The 18,173-nt window shown below is 37.9% G+C and overlaps 1 protein-coding gene and 1 pseudogene across 2 annotated transcripts in view; one reads left to right on the top strand and one right to left on the bottom strand.

Annotated features, from left to right (window-relative positions):
* CNTN3 (contactin 3) overlaps positions 1-6,051 on the top strand; it is a 325,704-nt gene extending 319,653 nt beyond the window's left edge. The window contains exon 23 of the mRNA XM_082412129.1: positions 843-6,051. Coding sequence (XP_082268255.1) covers positions 843-943 — 101 coding nt within the window. The 3' untranslated portion in view covers positions 944-6,051. The remainder of the gene's footprint in view (positions 1-842) is intronic.
* A 615-nt stretch (positions 6,052-6,666) lies between these two features.
* Positions 6,667-18,173, bottom strand: part of LOC309638151 (AN1-type zinc finger protein 6 pseudogene) — a 28,699-nt pseudogene continuing 17,192 nt past the window's right edge. Inside the window, exon 2 of the transcript in view lies at positions 6,667-7,794. The product of the transcript in view is annotated as an AN1-type zinc finger protein 6 pseudogene (transcript). The remainder of the gene's footprint in view (positions 7,795-18,173) is intronic.

The raw sequence follows: 18,173 nt of genomic DNA, 5'->3' as shown, positions 1-18,173 counted from the left end.
GAAATCATAAAGACTGCAATACTTAGACCAAAACAAACAAGTAACTAAATGAAGAAAATGGGAAATATTTATCTCAGAACTGAGTTCTGCAACATAAAAATATGTAAAAACCATTTAGGACTACAGACATTTTAAAAACTGTATGTGCTTCAATAGAGCAAAACCAGGAATTAATTTAAGCTTATTATTATTGTTATTTAGGTTTTTAATTAAGACCTGCTATCTTGTTCCTAAGATAGCTCAAGGTTCAGAGGTAAAATTACCATATGGCCCAAGTGGAACTGTTAAAAGGAATAGGTTCTGTGCTTTTGCAGGAACAGATAGATTTTATTAGCATTTGAGGGATGCTGAGTCAAGAGTAGCCTTTCCCTCTGACATCTGCCTTCTTGTTGAGTTTGCATAGATGGGTGCAGACAAAGGCCAACTATAGGAAAATGGAGCTTTTATTGATTGCTTTTTTAAGATGATATTTTATATTATGCATAATAACTTATCAAAAAATGTACAGAAGAGAAACAAACATATTTCCTAACCCTTCTCCAATGAAGCTTGCTTTAATTAAACCACTGAATTATCTCAAAATTGTCTGTAATGGAGTATAATTGTTTTCAAAATGATTAAGTTGTTTTTCCACTTTCAATGAAAGTTAAATAATACTAGATGAACAAAGCCCAGAATCCTTTAAGAAAACTTAAGTATATAAGAGTGTTTATAGATACTCTTGGCAAATAATATATGCTACATTGTTAAATAACATGAAGGCTAATGTTAACTTGTGGTAGTAAGTTAGTTACTTAAATTGATACAGTCCTTATTAATGAGCTGTTTATCATCTTTGACAGATATGGATGCAAGAGGTTGTACATCAGCCATCTCCAATGCCCACCCTGTGTCAAGTTATATCTCTACAGCGCTGTTCTTTATTGTAAACACCCTGTGGTGATAGTCACTTTTTTTTTTATTATTTATTGGAAAGTTCATTGGTTACAAAAAAAGTGCTTTCACGAAATGCAGTGATTATGCATGTTTTTTTTCCAACTCTGTATTTTTAACTTTCTACATAGGTAAAATATGAATATAATAATAAAAAAAAACCCAGTAAATCCTTTTAGGGGAATCTGAAATGCCTTAATATTTACTTGATACACCAAAGGAATTTACATATTACATACATCCGATTTTCGATAGAAACATTCTTATGATTTTAAGCACTGCCTGTGGATAGAGACTCACATGCTTCCATATATACACACCCACATGCAGACACATAACTTCTGTGGGTTTGGTTTTGTTTTTTTTTTAATGTAGAAAAACTCATTTACTCCAAATGCTTTGCTCCCATTGTAACAGCACTGTTTGGAAGACATAATTAGTGTTATTTGGAAATGCTCATTTGAAATACTCAAGGGTGAAAGATACATTTTAAAAATTACCCTGTTGGGCAGAGGGTGCATGTAATTCAAAAGAATGTTGGAGATGCTACAGTAGACTTTGGAAGAGTGCTGTTTCGTCTGGGTATACTGCTGCGTGGTTGTGAGATTCTTTACAAATCACTGCTCTCTCTACTTCTCAAGCACTCACCCTTAAAATGTGGAGATAATAATACCCATCTTTTCTGCCTCTCCCCCATGCTTTGTTAGCCCTAATGCACTAGGCCTGTGCAAAATATTAGTATGAATTTATTTAATCATATTGAAGTCCTGAGGACCAGCCAGCCACATTTTTAAAGTTTGCACTCCATTCTAGGTAATGCTTTCTTTTTCATTCCATGATATTATAAAACTGAAATGATCACATTTTGTCCTCTCTCAAAAGGTTTAAAAAGTGAAATAAAGTAAAAAGAGATTGTTTCCTTCACACCTAAGAACAAGCTTTCAGGTTTTATTAAAACATGGTGGAGAAAATAAGGAACAACCTGAATCTTAACCCAAATATTAAACAAAATTTACGTGATCATTCATTTCCAATCTCCGATTCCATCAAGGGACCCTCTCTTTTTTGGATGGTGGAGATGGTTTTTAATGAAATCCAACCGTTTATGAAAGTGAGTCTGGCAGGCTTTTTAGTTCCTGAGCTAAATTTGTAATAGAACCATGGCCATGCTGCTGACTTTGATATGTACGACTCAGTCTCTCAATACATGGTGTTCAAAGGATTGTCGAAGACGTGACTTCATAGCAGTATGTAAAAAATATATGAAAATCAGCAGATTGAGTGTTACACATTGCAAAAGCAATTTTTTACCTCTTTCCTGTCCATTTCACATTTTGCAGGAACTTGTTCTTTGCAAAGATATCTGAATTTGAAACCAACAGATATCAAAAGAGAATACATATTAGCAAAATTCTGATATTACCATAGAGTGTTACTTTACATTTAGAGATCACATTTAAGATAAAGTCATTATACACAAAGAAGAAAAATACAACTTTTCTCTTCAAGGTCTGTATATACTGTATATATCTAGAAAAATTCTGAATGATGAGTAGATTTCATATGACCATTGTTATTTCGGGTCAAAAAGTGGAGAAACACTTTCTCCAATACCTGTATTTTATGCTACATGTAATGGAGTTGTACCTTTTTATTATTTGGTAATTCCTATAATATGTTCCTATACTTTTCATTTTCAAGGCAATTACTCTATTGTTTCATGGTGTTTCTAGAAATATATCTCCATGAGATATGTACTTTGTTTCATATTGAAAAGTATAAAATTTACCTTTAAATTCCTGTGTGTGTATCCTATGGTTATCTGTATGTATTATTTTTTATTATTCTAATAAAATTTATAAAAATCAAATGCCCATGGATGATTAATTGTGGTATGGTCAGAAAGAACATTTTAAGGGGGAAATAGGTGCACACCATAATAGTTATGCTGATGCTATCATTTCTTATATTCTTCAGCCTACTTTTAGTCTTTCCATCTTTTAATCTTCTATTTTTTTACACCCTAATGACTGAGTAAAATCAGCAGTTTGAGACAATGCCCTCTCTATTAAAGGGATTTCAGCTCTGGGGAGACGGGAGGAAAGAGAAGCAGAAAATTCACTTTCTAGAATTATGGTATCTAGTTTCTTCTGACTTCTTCTTCAGTTAATGTGGCTACTCCCACTCTTCTGACAAATATCTTCTTAAGATTAATATCAACTTATCAACTCTTTCATTGACTTTCTCCTTGGTATCTGTGTTAGAGACTTGCTTCTAAACAATCCTTGCGGTATGATATATTCTAAATGTTTGAAAATGTATACTAGAAAAAGATTAGTTTTCAATTAGTAAAGAGTGTTAAAAGTTATTGTTGATGTAAGGAAAATTAGAGCTAAAATAATAATCATTTTCTTACATGAAAATTCAAAGATATATTTAGAAGTAGGAGAATTGAGAAAAGTATGTGTAGGGGTTGTACCACGGTATGAAGGTGTGGGTTCGTGTGTGTGTGTGTTCATGTGTGTGTGTGTTCGTGTGTGTGTGTGTGCACGGGTATGTGTGTGTGGGTGACTGTAAATTTAAGTCTAGTTGTACTAGGTGCATTAGTGTACCCTAATAAAGGGCAAAGAGCTGGGGAATATGCAGAAACAGATTATACCACCAGAACCAGCCCTGATGTCCTCTCCCCCGAAGCCAGGGCTGTTTGACACGGCACAGTCAGGTCAGCAGTGAGTCATACTGCCTTGATCTGAATTGCATCCTCTCCAGTTAGTGGCCCTGTGATTTTGTACTAGTTCTATAACTTCGCTAAGCCTCCATTTCCCTGTCTGCAGAATGGGACTATGGTGGTATTATCCTCATAGAGTTGTCAGATCTTCAGTGACTACTAAACTCCTCTGCGCTGAAGTTTCCTCTTTTATGAAAATGGAGGTTATTGGTGCTACCCACTTAGAGGGCTGGGAGTTAGGAAACAAGGTGATGTGTGAGTGCTTAGAACCATGCTCTTAGCATTCTTCTTCCCATCAATAGGTAACTATATGACACTGGAAGACAGAAGACATCATTCGTAGGTGGCTTTGTTGTATACGTTTAGAGCTCTCCTTTGATCTCATTCCACTGAGAAGAAAGGTATATGATTCCAGGAGTTCCTAGAAGAGAGGGTAAAGTGATTCTAGTATCAGATTAATTTTTCATAGTAATGTAATACTGATCCTATTAAACAACATATCTTCACACTCCATGTGCCAGGCTCTGAGTTAAGCACTGTACCTTTGCTAAATTCATGTTTACAACAGTCTTCTTAGTTAGGTACTATTATCAAGCCCATTATACAGATGAGGAAACTAAGGGTCAGGAAGATTAAGGACATTGTACTAGGTCATTCTAGCAAGGGCATAGTAAAACGGGAGTCTAACCCAGGTAATCTGGCTGTAACCCCTGAGTCTGAGGCATGAAGAGGTTTTTAATCCCTTTCAAAATCAGATCCATTAGATTTAGAGATTCTGAATAAGCATCTCTAATGTCAGTTTGTAGTATAATTTTTTCTGCCCTCTATTATTGATCATAATTCAAATTGGAGAACTGAACACCTGGGAAGACTTCTTTTGGCTATCTTAAATTTTGATATTCTCTAATTCTTACATGGAAGGCTATCCAAGCTAAAATTGACCAAGCGTAAGTATTCTTTAAGTAAAAATTATAAAAATATTTGTCTGTTTTTTAAAAATAATTTTTAGGTTTTATGTTTAATTTTCTTCACACATTTTTTTTTAAAGTTGAAGATGGTTTGTTGATTTTCATTAATATTACCGTTTTCAGTGAAAACCTAACAGTATAATTCAATTAAATAAAGAAAAGTGATTAGAATGTTACAAGTTCTTATTTTTCAATGAAAATCACCCCTGTCGTTTCATGTTCTTATAACTCCATCTTTTTTTAAATTTAAAGTTAATCTTAATTGGGTTCATTTTTTTCTGAAGTATTTTACCCTTTTTAAAAATGAAAATTGTGCTGATACTCATTATCATTTGGAATCACTTCAGTAAATATTGGAGGTAAAATCACCACAGCAGCAATTACAAATTTAGCAATTAGTAAGTTGTACCATTCTTTTGAAAGAAAATATGTAAACAGAGAGGACTATGATTGATTTAAATGGTTAGGTGTTTCTGCTGTTATTTTTATTTGAACCCTGTGCCCTAATTTAACATGTCTTGCTTTACATGTAGGTCATAATTACCTCTTGAACTTGCACGCAGAATAAACGCCCTGATACAGAAAGTTGTAAGAAAAGGTGCTTCTGTTATTTGTCAGCATTCATTCTTATTCTTTACTCTTATTCTGCCTGCTGAAATTATCTTATAGCCTGATGATTCTACCTTGGTCATTAATACTGTGGGGAAGAGAAAGAATTAGATCCTGCAAAATTGGATGTTACCTGGGAAAACTCAGAAAAAAACAGAGACAAATGATAAGAACAGCAAATGAGAATTATTTTACCATCGGACAGTAAAATGGGACAGACTAATATAAATGACAATGCTAATGTAAAATGTCTGTCGAGACTGGCTAATGAGGAAGTGAAGGGTCCATCCAGTGTGACTGGTGTATTGGCCTTCCCAAAGCATCCAGACAAGAATGGCTGCCCTTCCAAGACTAAATTTCAAGATCACACATGGAAATGCTCATTGGAATCATAAACCGTGGCACAGTAAGTACACTCATTGTGTGTAGCTCATATTTATCTGCTCAGTACCTAATTGTTGAGTGAAATCAGGGAATTAATCACCATTTTGTCTTTAACCCTCCCCTATTTTGCTCGCTTAATTTTTCCTCCTGTGCGACCCCTGAAGATATTAAGATATGATGATTAGGAGACTAAGAGGTATTTTAAAATGTGTTTGAAATAATGATAAGCAGTAGATCATCTGTGTTGGGAAAGTTGACCAAATTGGGATGAAACAGTATAGCATAGTGGTTAAGAGCATTTGTTCCCAGTCATAGATCTGGGTTGGAACCCTAGCAATGTCCCTAAATAACTGTGTGATCTTGGGCAAGCAGGCTAATCTTTCTAAGACACAATGCTTATCTCTAAAAAGACACCAATGGAAGGAAGGACCTGCCTTGGAGGATTGTCATGGTAAGAGGACATGATCTAATCATAGAAAGCTTTTTATCATAGTTTGGCTAATGGGTACTCAGAAAGTCTAATAAGTTAATAATAATAATATGATTATTGGGGTTTTTTGTTTTGTTTTTACAAGGGAGCATTATGGTTTTCCTTTTTATTTAATCAAAGAATGGTGGATAAACCTAAATACAGCACAGTTACTTTAGGTCATTCTTCATATTGTATACACACAGACCAATGAACGTAATCTGAAAGAAAGCTGCAGTCAGCAATGAAATGCATACAGCTTTTCCTTCCCTCGCTCAAAAAAAGTTAAAAACACACAAACTTAGAATCTCATCAGCACACACTCTCCTGTGACAAATGATTCAGACATAAATAGTGGGTGCAAAGAAACTATATGCTAACATAGGTATAACCTTTGTTAATGAAAAACAGAAGCGGCCATAATGATTAAGATACATTTGGTTACTGATAACTAGTTATACCCTAAAGGGCATTATCAAAAGAGAAATCGTGCTGCAGAGAAAAGCTACATATACATACACAATGAGAGGAGAGATAGTGCTGCAGAGAAAAGCTATATATACATACACAGTGAGAAGAGAAGTCGTGCTGCAGAGAAAAGCTATATATACATTCACAATGAGAAAATAAACTGCAAGATTAACGCATGCATGTTTAATACTGGAAAAATCACAGCCCTCCAAAATTTCTCCACATTTGTTATAAAAGCCCTCTGCACTCAACTAAAATTAAAATGATCTTAAAAGGATAATACTTGTAAAGTTTACTTAAGTCTTTTCAGCCACAGAAACTGCAATGTAAATAAATGTTCAGAGTCATTTTCAAAACAGAAACAAAAATCTGTTCTCCTGATGACATGCATGATTAAAAGGTCTATACAAGATACATTGCTCTACATTCCCAATGACTAGGAAAAAAAACCTCAAGTCCATTTTTAGTTTGCAGATGGTCAAAGGATTTTGTATTCCAGCAGGAGTTCAAATCTTCTGGATCTTTTCACCAACAACTACTGGATTTTCTTTTCTAATTTTCTCAGCAGCATCAGCTTTGTAATTGTAAGAGCACTTGTGTACATCTGAGTAACGGTGTACACCACAGTAAACATTTCCACACCAGCATTCAAACCCAGTAAGTCCCACTTTCTTCCTGCACACGAAACAGCGATTCTTTTTTTGTTTTGGTTTTTCAGGAGGCTTGCTTCGCTCTTCAGATGTCTGCTGTGCGGTTTCTGATCCTGAAGCTCGCAGGTCTTCTGCTTCAGGTATTGCTTTGTTCACAGATGTGCTGTCCACTTGGGAAGATGCTACAGATTCTGATAAGAGTGACTGATTTGATACAGGGCTTGGCTGCATAGATGAAGATGTAGAGTCTAACGCCAACTGAGCTTCTGGGACACTGCCATCTGTGCCCTGAACTGGTAAAGACTCAGACTACTGACAGAAGGAGCAGGTGGGCTTATTCTACCATTACTACTATTCTGTCTCTGAAGATGTTCTTTATAACGTGTTGAACACATGCCATTTGTACGAGGGTTTCCACAAAATCCGCAGCCAGTGGAACAAAGTATAGGCACTTGGCTGTGATTAGTTTCTTGAGCTACGTTCCTCTGTTGCGCACTCCGATAAAAGTATAGGGACTTTGGATTAGGGTTCCTACTGCACTGAGGATGCTTTGTAGTTCTCTGTATAGCAGTCCCCACTTCCCTATGTCAGGTTGTCTTTGCTGCTGTTGCTTGGGCTGGCGGCGGCTCTCTCCGCCTGACGCGCTGCCCGCCGCCGCCGGTCGCCGCCCGTGAATGAGGACAGGTGAGGCCACCGAACTCCTGCTCGCCTGGGCCCGGCCGCCGCCGCCAGCCCCTCCGCCTGCTGTTTATTAAACTTTTCTGTTTGGTTGTTCAGCCTGTGCCGCGACCGCAGGGGAGAGCTCCGGGATTGGCCGGCTCCTGGCGCTGACCTGATTATTGGGTTTTAAATGCTCAATTATTCTTCAACAGTTACTTGTAAAATACACAGGATGACAGTATTAAACCTCAAAGCGTAGTTCATTAATTCATCCAGAGTTTCAGATACTGGTCTTGGGACAAGACATCTCGTCTCCAGGAGGTTACATGCAAGTTATAAAGCAAAGGAAAGGACTACAGAGTAATTTGAGGATGAGAAGGATATTGTAGAATATATGCTCAAGTAGCTGTGAGAACTAAGGTAAGGTTTATAGAGCTTTTAGCAAAATACTGGGCACATGTCAGGCACTCAGCCTCTGCTGGTTGCAACCCTTATTCTCTCAAAACAAGATGCAAATGGCGGAGAGCTCAAAATGTTGCCACAATCAAAGCCAGTAATACTATTCAGAGGATGTTATTCAGAAAGATGTTAAATCTCAGACTAAAAGCTTTACTGCTTCTGCATTAATCAATAAGGCCTATTCATGACCTCATACTTGTTCCTTGTGAATTATGGTAATTAAGTGAAAACAGGGTCCCTTGGCCTGGCAGAGCTCGTTTGGCTACAGAGAAGGTTCTAGATGTTAGACTGAAGAACATGAGGGGCTGAGAGTTTTTTTTTTTAATGAACACTGCCGTATGTTAGAGTGATTCTTTTTTTTTTTTAATTTAATTTTATTTATTTATTTATTTATGGCTGTGTTGGGTCTTTGTTTCTGTGCGAGGGCTTTCTCTAGTTGCGGCGAGCGGGGGCCACTCTTCATCGCGGTGCGTGGGCCTCTCACTGTCGCGGCCTCTCTTGTTGCGGAGCACAGACTCCAGACGCGCAGGCTCAGTAGTTGTGGCTCACGGGCCTAGCTGCTCTGCGGCATGTGGGATCTTCCCAGACCAGGGCTCGAACCCGTGTCTCCTGCGTTGGCAGGCAGATTCTCAACCACTGCGCCACCAGGGAAGCCCGGGCTGAGAGTTTTTAGAGAGCCTTGGGAGAGGGAAATGTGTTGAGGAGAAGGAAATCATGGGACTGTCATACAGAGTGAAGTAAGTCAGAAAGAGAAAAACAAATACCGTATGCTAACACATATATATGGACTCAAAAAAAAAAAAAAAAAGGTTCTGAAGAACCTAGGGGAAGGACAGGAATAAAGACGCAGAGGTAGAGAATGGACTTGAGGACACGGGGAGGGGGAAGGTAAGCTGGGATGAAGTGAGAGAGTGGCATGGACATATATACACTACCAAATGTAAAATAGATAGCTAGTGGGAAGCAGCTGCATAGCACAGGGAGATCAGCTCGGTGCTTTGTGACCACCTAGAGGGGTGGCATAGGAAAGGTGGGAGGGAGACGCAAGAGGGAGGGGATATGGGGATATATGTATATGTATAGTTGATTATCTTTGTTATACAGCAGAAACTAACACAACACTGTAAAGCAATTATACTCCAATAAAGAAGAAAAAAAAAAAAAGAAAAAGGGAAATCATGGGAAGAGTGTCCAGAAGCCGCATTTTGAGAACAGTTCTTAGTTTAGTGTTCTTACCTATAGTGGGTTACCTTCATCTGCCAGGACCACTGCCCGTGAGTGACAAAGTCCTGCTGGCCCTGGAAGTGCCAAAGGAGATTTCTTTGGCTACTGCTACCATGTGAAAAAAAAAGCTTTCTTACTTGAGAAATTAAGCACATTTGTCTAAATTTGCAACACCTGACTAGGCTCTTTCTGTAGGAAAGAAAGCCATTCTCTCCTTGAGTTTTCCCGCTTCTATTAAGAGCAGATGCTAAGGAATGCAGAATGGGGGCGGGGGGAAATTCTAGTTGCCTCCTGCCATAGCTCGGGAGATTCATTATGTAGTAATGAAATGATCTCAAAGAGAGAGAAAACGATAAATCTAGGCCAAGATTTCAGTTTAAAGAAAAGGCAAGGGGGAGAGTAAGCGCTAGGTTTATTTTCCAATGTAATGCTAATTGAAAACATTTCACTTATGTTCAGGGACATTCACCTTTCACTGAAAGGTCGTTCAGTACCTTCAAAGAGAGGTTTCTTCAAAACGGCACGTACCCATACTTCTAGCCAGAGACTTAAGTTCTGTGGAGAGCTTTCTGCTGACAGCCTGTGTTGTTGAAAAGGCAGCTAGTGGCTACAGGTGTTGTGAAAGTAGATGAGCCCCAGCTGCTCAGGAGAGAAGTGGGGACGCGGAGTGCTCCTAGGCAACTGGAAGGGACTTGCAGCGGACGGTGGCTTGCCTGGGGGAAGAGCTTCCAGGTCTAAGCAACAAGCTGGTGGAAAGAAATGATGAAAGCTGTGAGCAGAGCATCCAGGCTTGGTAGGTACACTTTAATTGTATTTTAGAAGGGATGGTAGAGGAGGATTTGGGGAAAGATGGCGATGGTGTGCTTTGGAATCAGATAGCCTGTAATGCCTGAATCTGCCTCTCCCTTGCTTGGGGCTTTTGAGCAAAGTGCCTGAGCGCTCTAAATCCCTTTCCTCACCCATAAAACGGAGGTTGGGATATGCCTGCCTCTAGTGTGTGATAAATAAATGAAATAATACACAGAATGGGGTTATCGCTTTACGTGAGGAAGGAAGCCCTCAACGTTCCGAACTTAGAACCAATTTCAACTTTTCTCCCATCTCAAATATTGCAGGAATGAGAAGGTTAGCGCTAATTTTTCTTAATACTTGAAATTTCATTCTGTTTATCGTTTTCATTGACCCCATGTGTAGACTTGCTTATTGCTCGAGGTGAAAACTGACACAGAAAACGCCATATTGAAAGGAGACGCCCACCGTTTTTTCTTGGGCTTAAAAGGGAGATCAAAAAGGAAAAGTAGCCTTCTTTACTGGTTCAGAACAATTTCCCAAAATGGTCATATGTATAGAATGTTAGGTTCCTGCATCCTTAAGTGTTCGATTTCAATTATTTTCCTTGAAACTAAAGGGTATTTTTAAGAGAAAAAAATTGCATCAAAAATATTGTTTTCTCCCTCTTTTCAGATAGCATATTCCCATTTGAGTGTTCTAGTTGTTTTAAAGCCTTTCTATACAGTTAAAGGAAAAACTTGACTCTTAGATACCTTCACATTTTTATGCGTAAAACATGCATGACATCCTGGAATACCTTCAGGCTCATTCTTATTTATGACATGTTTTTGAGAATTTGAGTAAGACTCTAACATAAAAACAGAGTTTAATCATGACGTTGTGATTTTTAAGGCGAAAAGTACCTTAATTAAACATATTGATCTGGATATTTTTTTTTTCTTGGACAAATGTGAGATCACTTGTCACTTAATAAAAGAGTAGTCACTTTTCCAACAGCAGAAAAATCCCAGGAAGCTTTTCAGCCATTAAACTTGAGATAGAAAACCTTTGAGTGCCTTCCTATCAGCATCTACTACAGATTCTTTTCTTGGCTCTTCCTTGAAAATCCTGTGTTTCCTAGGCTGAGATAGACCCTGTGCACAGCTGTTGGTGATTTATAGATGATCTTGGTGTTTAGGAATACCAGCAAGTCCTACAGTTTTCTGTATTAGGACATCAGAGGTTACTATCTACATGCTGCTGCCATGGCAGAGCATGGAGTATGCATGGGAATAACTTATTCCCATGAGAATTATCTTTAAGTAAAGCTTCACAGAAGCAGGAGGAGTTTTCAGGTCTTCTTTCTGTATTAGAGGTTTTCAAACCAAAGTATCAGAAGTGGGTTCCTGCCCAGCTGTCTTGAATCAGAGTCTCTCAGGATAAGGCAAGGAATCCACGGACTTTTGTCTAATGAGCTGATTAAAATGAACCATCAGATTTGGTATCCAATGTTCTAAAGTACAAATGAGTAAAAAATATCTGAGGCAGGACAAAAACATTTCTTAATAAGACAATGTGTAAAGTAAAATCAGACATCATGATTAAGATCTATGAAAGAATGGATCTGATTAAAGCACAGCCTTGTGGCCTTAAGAATTTATAAATTGTGAGATTTACATCAAAATGCTTTCTTAGTAGTATAAGAAGGATATTCACTGTTGTCTGTGAAAGAAAAAAAAATGTTAACAACAATTAAAATGTCCACAGAAGGAGAAAAATACGATATGATAAATAGATGCTGTGGGTTAGTGTGCAGTAGTACTTAAAAAGAAATCTGCAAGTAAAAATATGCAAGACGGGTTGTTGCTTCATAACCTCCTCAGGAACTTCCTGGGTGTAAAAGGAAACAGCCCCCGCTCCTGACCCCCAGTAAGCAGAGGGCAGGAGAGACCAAAGAAAAAGGCAGACCCTTCCAGATTGCTAGGTGGCAGGTTTAATAAGCAAGAGAGCTTACTTAGAAGAAGGCTTGTCTTGGGTGGCTGCAGGACGAGTAGATCTCCATACTCACCAGCCAAAGGTGAACTGTTTATATAGAGCCCCTAACTGCGTTTAGTAACGTACCCAGTCCTATTTCAGGGCTGTTTCCTTGGTGCAGTTTCTAGGAGCAAGGAACACAAGCTGAACACACATCCCAAGACAGTGGAGGTGGGATGGCAAGCCTCCAATGGCCTGGGTCCAGCCTGTAGTTCAACTGGCAGTCAAGTCTTCTTGATTACCTCCTCCCACACAGGCTTTTGGGTGTTACAGGCAAATATAAGATGAAAAAATGGTTCTAATTATGTGAAAATTTAAATGAAATTTTTCATGGCTATACATTCATGTGTAAAACCATAGGTCTGGAAGAGAATGCACTAAATCAGTAATAGTGGTTACTTCCGGAATGAAGTGGCAGTATTGAGATTAGGAGTTGTGGTCAAAGATATATTTAGCCTTATCCATGCTATTTCTGTTAAAATATTCACCTTAATTAAAATAATGTGTTGCATATTTTATAATTTGCTTAAGTATATCTAAAAAACAAAGTGGCATAACTTGTAAAGTTACGGCAAACAAACAAGCCTCATGGGATATAACTATAAAGCATCTTATTTTTGTCTTATCACCTTGTTTTATGTTTTTTTCCAGTTTTATTGAGATATAATTGATGTATAGTACAGTGTAAGTTTAAGGTGTACAGCATAATGATTTGACTTACATATATCATGAAATGATGACTGCAAGTTTTGTTAACATTCATTATCTCATAGAGATATAAAAAAAATTATATTTTTTTCTTACAGTGAGCACTCAGGATTTTCTCTCTTAACATTCATATACATCGTATGGCATTGTTAACTGTTGCCATCATGTTGTATATTCCAACTCAGGAAGGCAGGCTGGACAACTTGTCCTTCAGATAGTTCTGTGTGGGAAACATGTTACCAAACTAAACTTGGGTCCGCTCGCCCTCATGTGGTAAAGCTAATCTACTAACACAGGGTTGTGGTGAAGGAAAGTGCAGCGTTTATTACAGGTGCCATACAAGGAGTCCAGGCAGCTCATGCTCTAAAAACCCAAAAGCTGCAGTGGATTTCAGGGAAGCATTTTTAAAGGCAAAATGAGGGAGGGAAGTCACAGGGTATGTGGTCAGCTCTGCACAAGTCTCTGATTGGTTGATGGTGAGGTAACAAGGGTGGTGTCACAGGGGTTAACGTTATCAATCCTCAGGCTCCAGCCACTCTGGGGGCTATGTGCTCATGGTCATCAAGCAGTTAACTTCTTCCATTTGGTGGGGGCATTGGCATCTGTAAAACAACACAGGGACTGTGCATCAGATACAGTTATCTGTGTACTTCAGGGAGGAGCTAAAGATTCTGTGGTTGACATATGGCTGATTCACTATTTAAATTCTTACCAGTTCTCCTGGCCCAACTGCTGTTTTTGTCACTACATGCTCACATCCTTTCAATCATTAATTCTTTTTTTTTTTTTAATTTTAGCATCTTTATTGGAGTATAATTGCTTTACAATGGTGTGTTAGTTTCTGCTTTATAACAAAGTGAATCAGCTATACATGTACATATATCCCCATATCTACTCCCTCTTGCATCTCCCTCCCACACTCCCTATCCCACCCCTCTAGGTGGTCACAAAGCACCAAGCTGATCTCCCTGTGCTATGCGGCTGCTTCCCACTAGGTATCTATCTATTCCCACATTTGGTAGTGTATATATGTCAATGCCACTCTCTCTCTTCGTCCCAGCTTACCCTTCCCCCTCCCCGTGTCCTCAAGTCCATTCTCTAGTAGGTCTGCGTCTTTATTCCCGTCTTGCCCCTAGGTTCTTCAGAACCTTTTTTTTTTTTTTTAGATTCCATATATATGTGTTAGTATATGGTATTTGTTTTTCTCTTTCTGACTTACTTCACTCTGTATGACAGACTCTAACTCCATCCACCTCATTACAAATAACTCAATTTCGTTTCTTTTTATGGCTGAGTAATATTCCATTGTATATATTGCCACATCTTCTTTATCCATTCATCTGTTGATGGACACTTAGGTTGCTTCCATGTCCTAGCTATTGTAAATAGAGCTGCAGTGAACATTGTGGTACATGCTTATTTTTGAATTATGGTTTTCTCAGGGTATATGCCCAGTAGTGGGATTGCTGGATCATATGGTAATTCTATTTTTAGTTTTTTAAGGAACCTCCATGCTGTTCTCCATAGTGGCTGTATCAATTTACATTCCCACCAACAGTGCAAGAGGGTTTCCTTTTCTTCACACCCTCTCCAGCATTTATTGTTTGTAGATTTTTTGATGATGGCCATTCTGACTGGTGTGAGGTGATACCTCATTGTAGTTTTGATTTGCATTTCTCTAATGATTAGTGATGTTGAGCATCCTTTCATGTGTTTGTTGGTGATCTGTATATCTTCTTTGGAGAAATGTCTATTTAGGTCTTTTGCCCATTTTTGGATTGGCTTGTTTGTTTTGTTGATACTGAGCTGCATGAGCTGCTGGTATGTTTTGGAGATTAATCCTTTGTCAGTTGCTTCATTTGCAAATATTTTCTCCCATTCTGAGGGTTGTCTTTTCGTCTTGTTTATGGTTTCCTTTGCTGTGCAAAAGCTTTTAAGTTTCATTAGGTCCCATTTGTTTATTTTTTTTTCATTTCCATTTCTCTAGGAGGTGGGTCAAAAAGGATCTTGCTGTGATTTATGTCATAGAGTGTTCTGCCTATGTTGTCCTCTAAGAGTTTTATAGGTCTGGCCTATAAAAGTCTTATAGTGTCGGGCCATTTCTCCCAGCACCACTTATTGAAAAGGCTGTCTTTTCTCCATTGTATATTCTTGCCTCCTTTATCAAAGATAAGGTGACCATAGGTGCGTGGGTTTATCTCTGGGCTTTCTATCCTATTCCATTGATCTATATTTCTGTTTTTGTGCCAGTACCATACTGTCTTGATTACTGTAGATTTGTAGTATAGTCTGAAGTCTGGGAACCTGATTCCTCTAGCTCTGTTTTTCTTTCTCAAGATTGCTTTTCAGTCATTAATTCTTCAGCCATGCTTTTGTGTCTCAGGGGGCCTGAGAGACTACAGCTTTTCTATAAATAAGAGGCAAGCAGAGGACATAGTGGGGGGGCTGTGTCCTGGGAAGGCACCATAGGTTCCTACTCAGTCATACACATATCAATCCAGTGTGTCCTCAAAATACAGATGACACACAAAGTGATCTCCTTGAAGCCTCTCAAACTGAGATAAAGAGGAAGAAACCATTGTCTTCCCAATTCAGGGGAATGAGTGTTTGTGATAATAAGACCCAAAAGCCTCATCAAATACCTTTTAATAACTTTGTATGGAGTGTATTCTATATAAATATTGTGTTATTATGTACACCTGAAACTTATATTGTAAGTTTTCTATACTTCAGTAAAATTAAGTAATTAATTTAAAAAAATCTTTCTCTATTTCCTCACCCATAAACTTCTTATGCCTTTTTAGCATGAGTCAGGGGTTTGACTCATAGAGCTTATTTTCCCCCATGCTGGTTTTTTTTAATTATTAATTTAATTTTTTTTTTATTGAAGTACAGTTTGCAAGTCTCACGTGGGGGTCGAGCTCCACACTAAAAAATGTGGACTCTGGTGTCCTCAGGCCTCATCTCAGATTTATGTTTCAGGTTCAGTTACCATAGCGTTGTCTTCTCAGGGGTGGCCTGAGCGTGTTTTGTTTTATGGACCCATAGGCATGGCAGTGGGTGAAATAACGCTAATCCATGCAAGAGTCTTAAGGGAGAAAATATCAGTACTCGTTCTCCCCAGTCCTTAGAGCCAGCAAGTTGGACTTCAAATGTAGGTTTTCTTCGTTGATTCACATAGACAAATGCTTGAGGCTATAAGTGGAAAGTTTACCTTTTCTAATCTTAAATCATTCTTGGAGCCAAATAGGACAAGGATGGGCTCAGAATTTGAATAATACAGTAAAGCACAGGACTAATTTTTGTATGTAGGCGAAGGAAAGGGGCTAAGAATGGAGGAGTTCCTTAAGGAGAGATTGGGTGATTAATCAGAAGTGGTTAAAGGAGTTTCTGAAATGCTTGCTTGGGAGGAGGCCCTGAAATCAAATTAAGGTTACTAGCTAGAGCCTGAGGGAAAGCTGTATTTTGCAAAATCTCGGTGTTGTATATATATCTTTCTGTTTCATTTTTCTTTTTTCTAAAGAATATATATAAAATATAATTGTGTAATGTGTATGGTATATATATATATATATCATGTATACATTATAGAATAGGCATATTCTTTATTTTCCTTAACTTTTTAAAAAATATTTATTTGGTTGTTCCGGGTTTTAGTTGTGGCAGGCGGGCTCCTTAGTTGAGGCTCCAGGGTTCCATAGTTTCAGCTTGCCAGCTCCTTAGTTGCAGCACATGGGCTCCTTAGTTGCGGCAGGCAGGCTCCTTAGTTGTGGCACGCATGTGGGATCTAGTTCCCTGACCAGGGATCGAACCTGGGCCCCCTACATTGGGAGCTCAATGTCCCATCCACTGTGCCACTGGGGAAGTCCCTATATTCCTTAACTTTTTAAACTTTATTCTCTAAAAATCTGGAATAATGTAAAACAAGCATACTTGAAAAAGAAAAGAGAATATTGAAAACTGAACATAGAAATTATAATGAAATTTAAAGTTTTTAAGTATGGGAGTGTATAATAATTAGTGTTATATGAATGCCAAAGAAGAGAAATGTATTTGACTATAGGGTAAGAAAGGAAATAAACTGTAAAAGTCTTAAATAAAAATAAATATTCCAGGAATGGAAATGCTTTTGTCAGGTATCTGTGTTTACAATAATGTGTTTATACTCCTAGCAATGTTAATTTGAAAAGATGCTTTAAATTTGAGTTGTCAGTGTAAAAATATCACTTGATTTACAAGACAATCGACTGTCAAATATATTGCATAGATATGCTGGATGTTTTATAGCTATGTCATCTAGACACTAATTTTATCCTTAAGAATTATTGGAAATCAAATTTAGATAGTTTTCCTGAAAAGGGTAAACTTGTCTATTTATTGTGAGAATGGAAAAGTTGAAACCATCTGTCAGGCAGTGGCACTTAGGAATTAACTTCAGACAGTCAAAGATGAAGTTTTGCATGAGAGTCTGCATTAATCTGACAGCTTTATGTCTGAAATAAATAACAATATGATATGATTTGGGGGAGTGGGATAGGTTTGTAAATAGTCCAACATTAAGAAAGTAAATTTTCTTGTTTCACGGTCATATGGGTTTTTCTGTTTCCTCCTGAAAACTTTTTTCAGTTATGTATCTATATACTAAGAGGTGTATAATTATTTATTTGATGAATTGTGTTTTCAGTGTTTCCCTACTGTCTCATAAAAGCATCTGACGCTGATTGGTTTTGCACTGTTTCATTTACTCAGAAGTTAGGTATGTCTTGAAAAGTGTTCTATAAATACCGTCTATTAAAGAAGTTATCACAGCATATTTTTATCATTGGTTTGCTTGTCTCTCCACTCAAATGACAGTAACTGAGTCTAGGGCAGGGAATGTGTTTTATCTGTCTTCGTATCTCTGGCATAGAGGCATTCTGCTTGGTAATTGGTAGACAATCAGTAAATACAATAATTAATGAAGTAAATTAATAAATGAGAGTTCTGGAGCCTTCTCTCCCGTCTTGCAGTCAGGTGTAATCCTCTCATCCCTGTTGCTTCCTATGCCAGGCTCTAATAACTGACTCTTCTGCGTTAATCATAGGAAAAGACACGAAATGTCTTTT

This window comes from Balaenoptera physalus (assembly GCF_965194825.1).
Source record: "Balaenoptera physalus genome assembly, chromosome: 11".
Classification (NCBI taxonomy): domain Eukaryota; kingdom Metazoa; phylum Chordata; class Mammalia; order Artiodactyla; family Balaenopteridae; genus Balaenoptera; species Balaenoptera physalus.
Note: the sequence above shows the minus strand (reverse complement) of the source record. Positions and strands in the feature narration are given on the sequence as shown.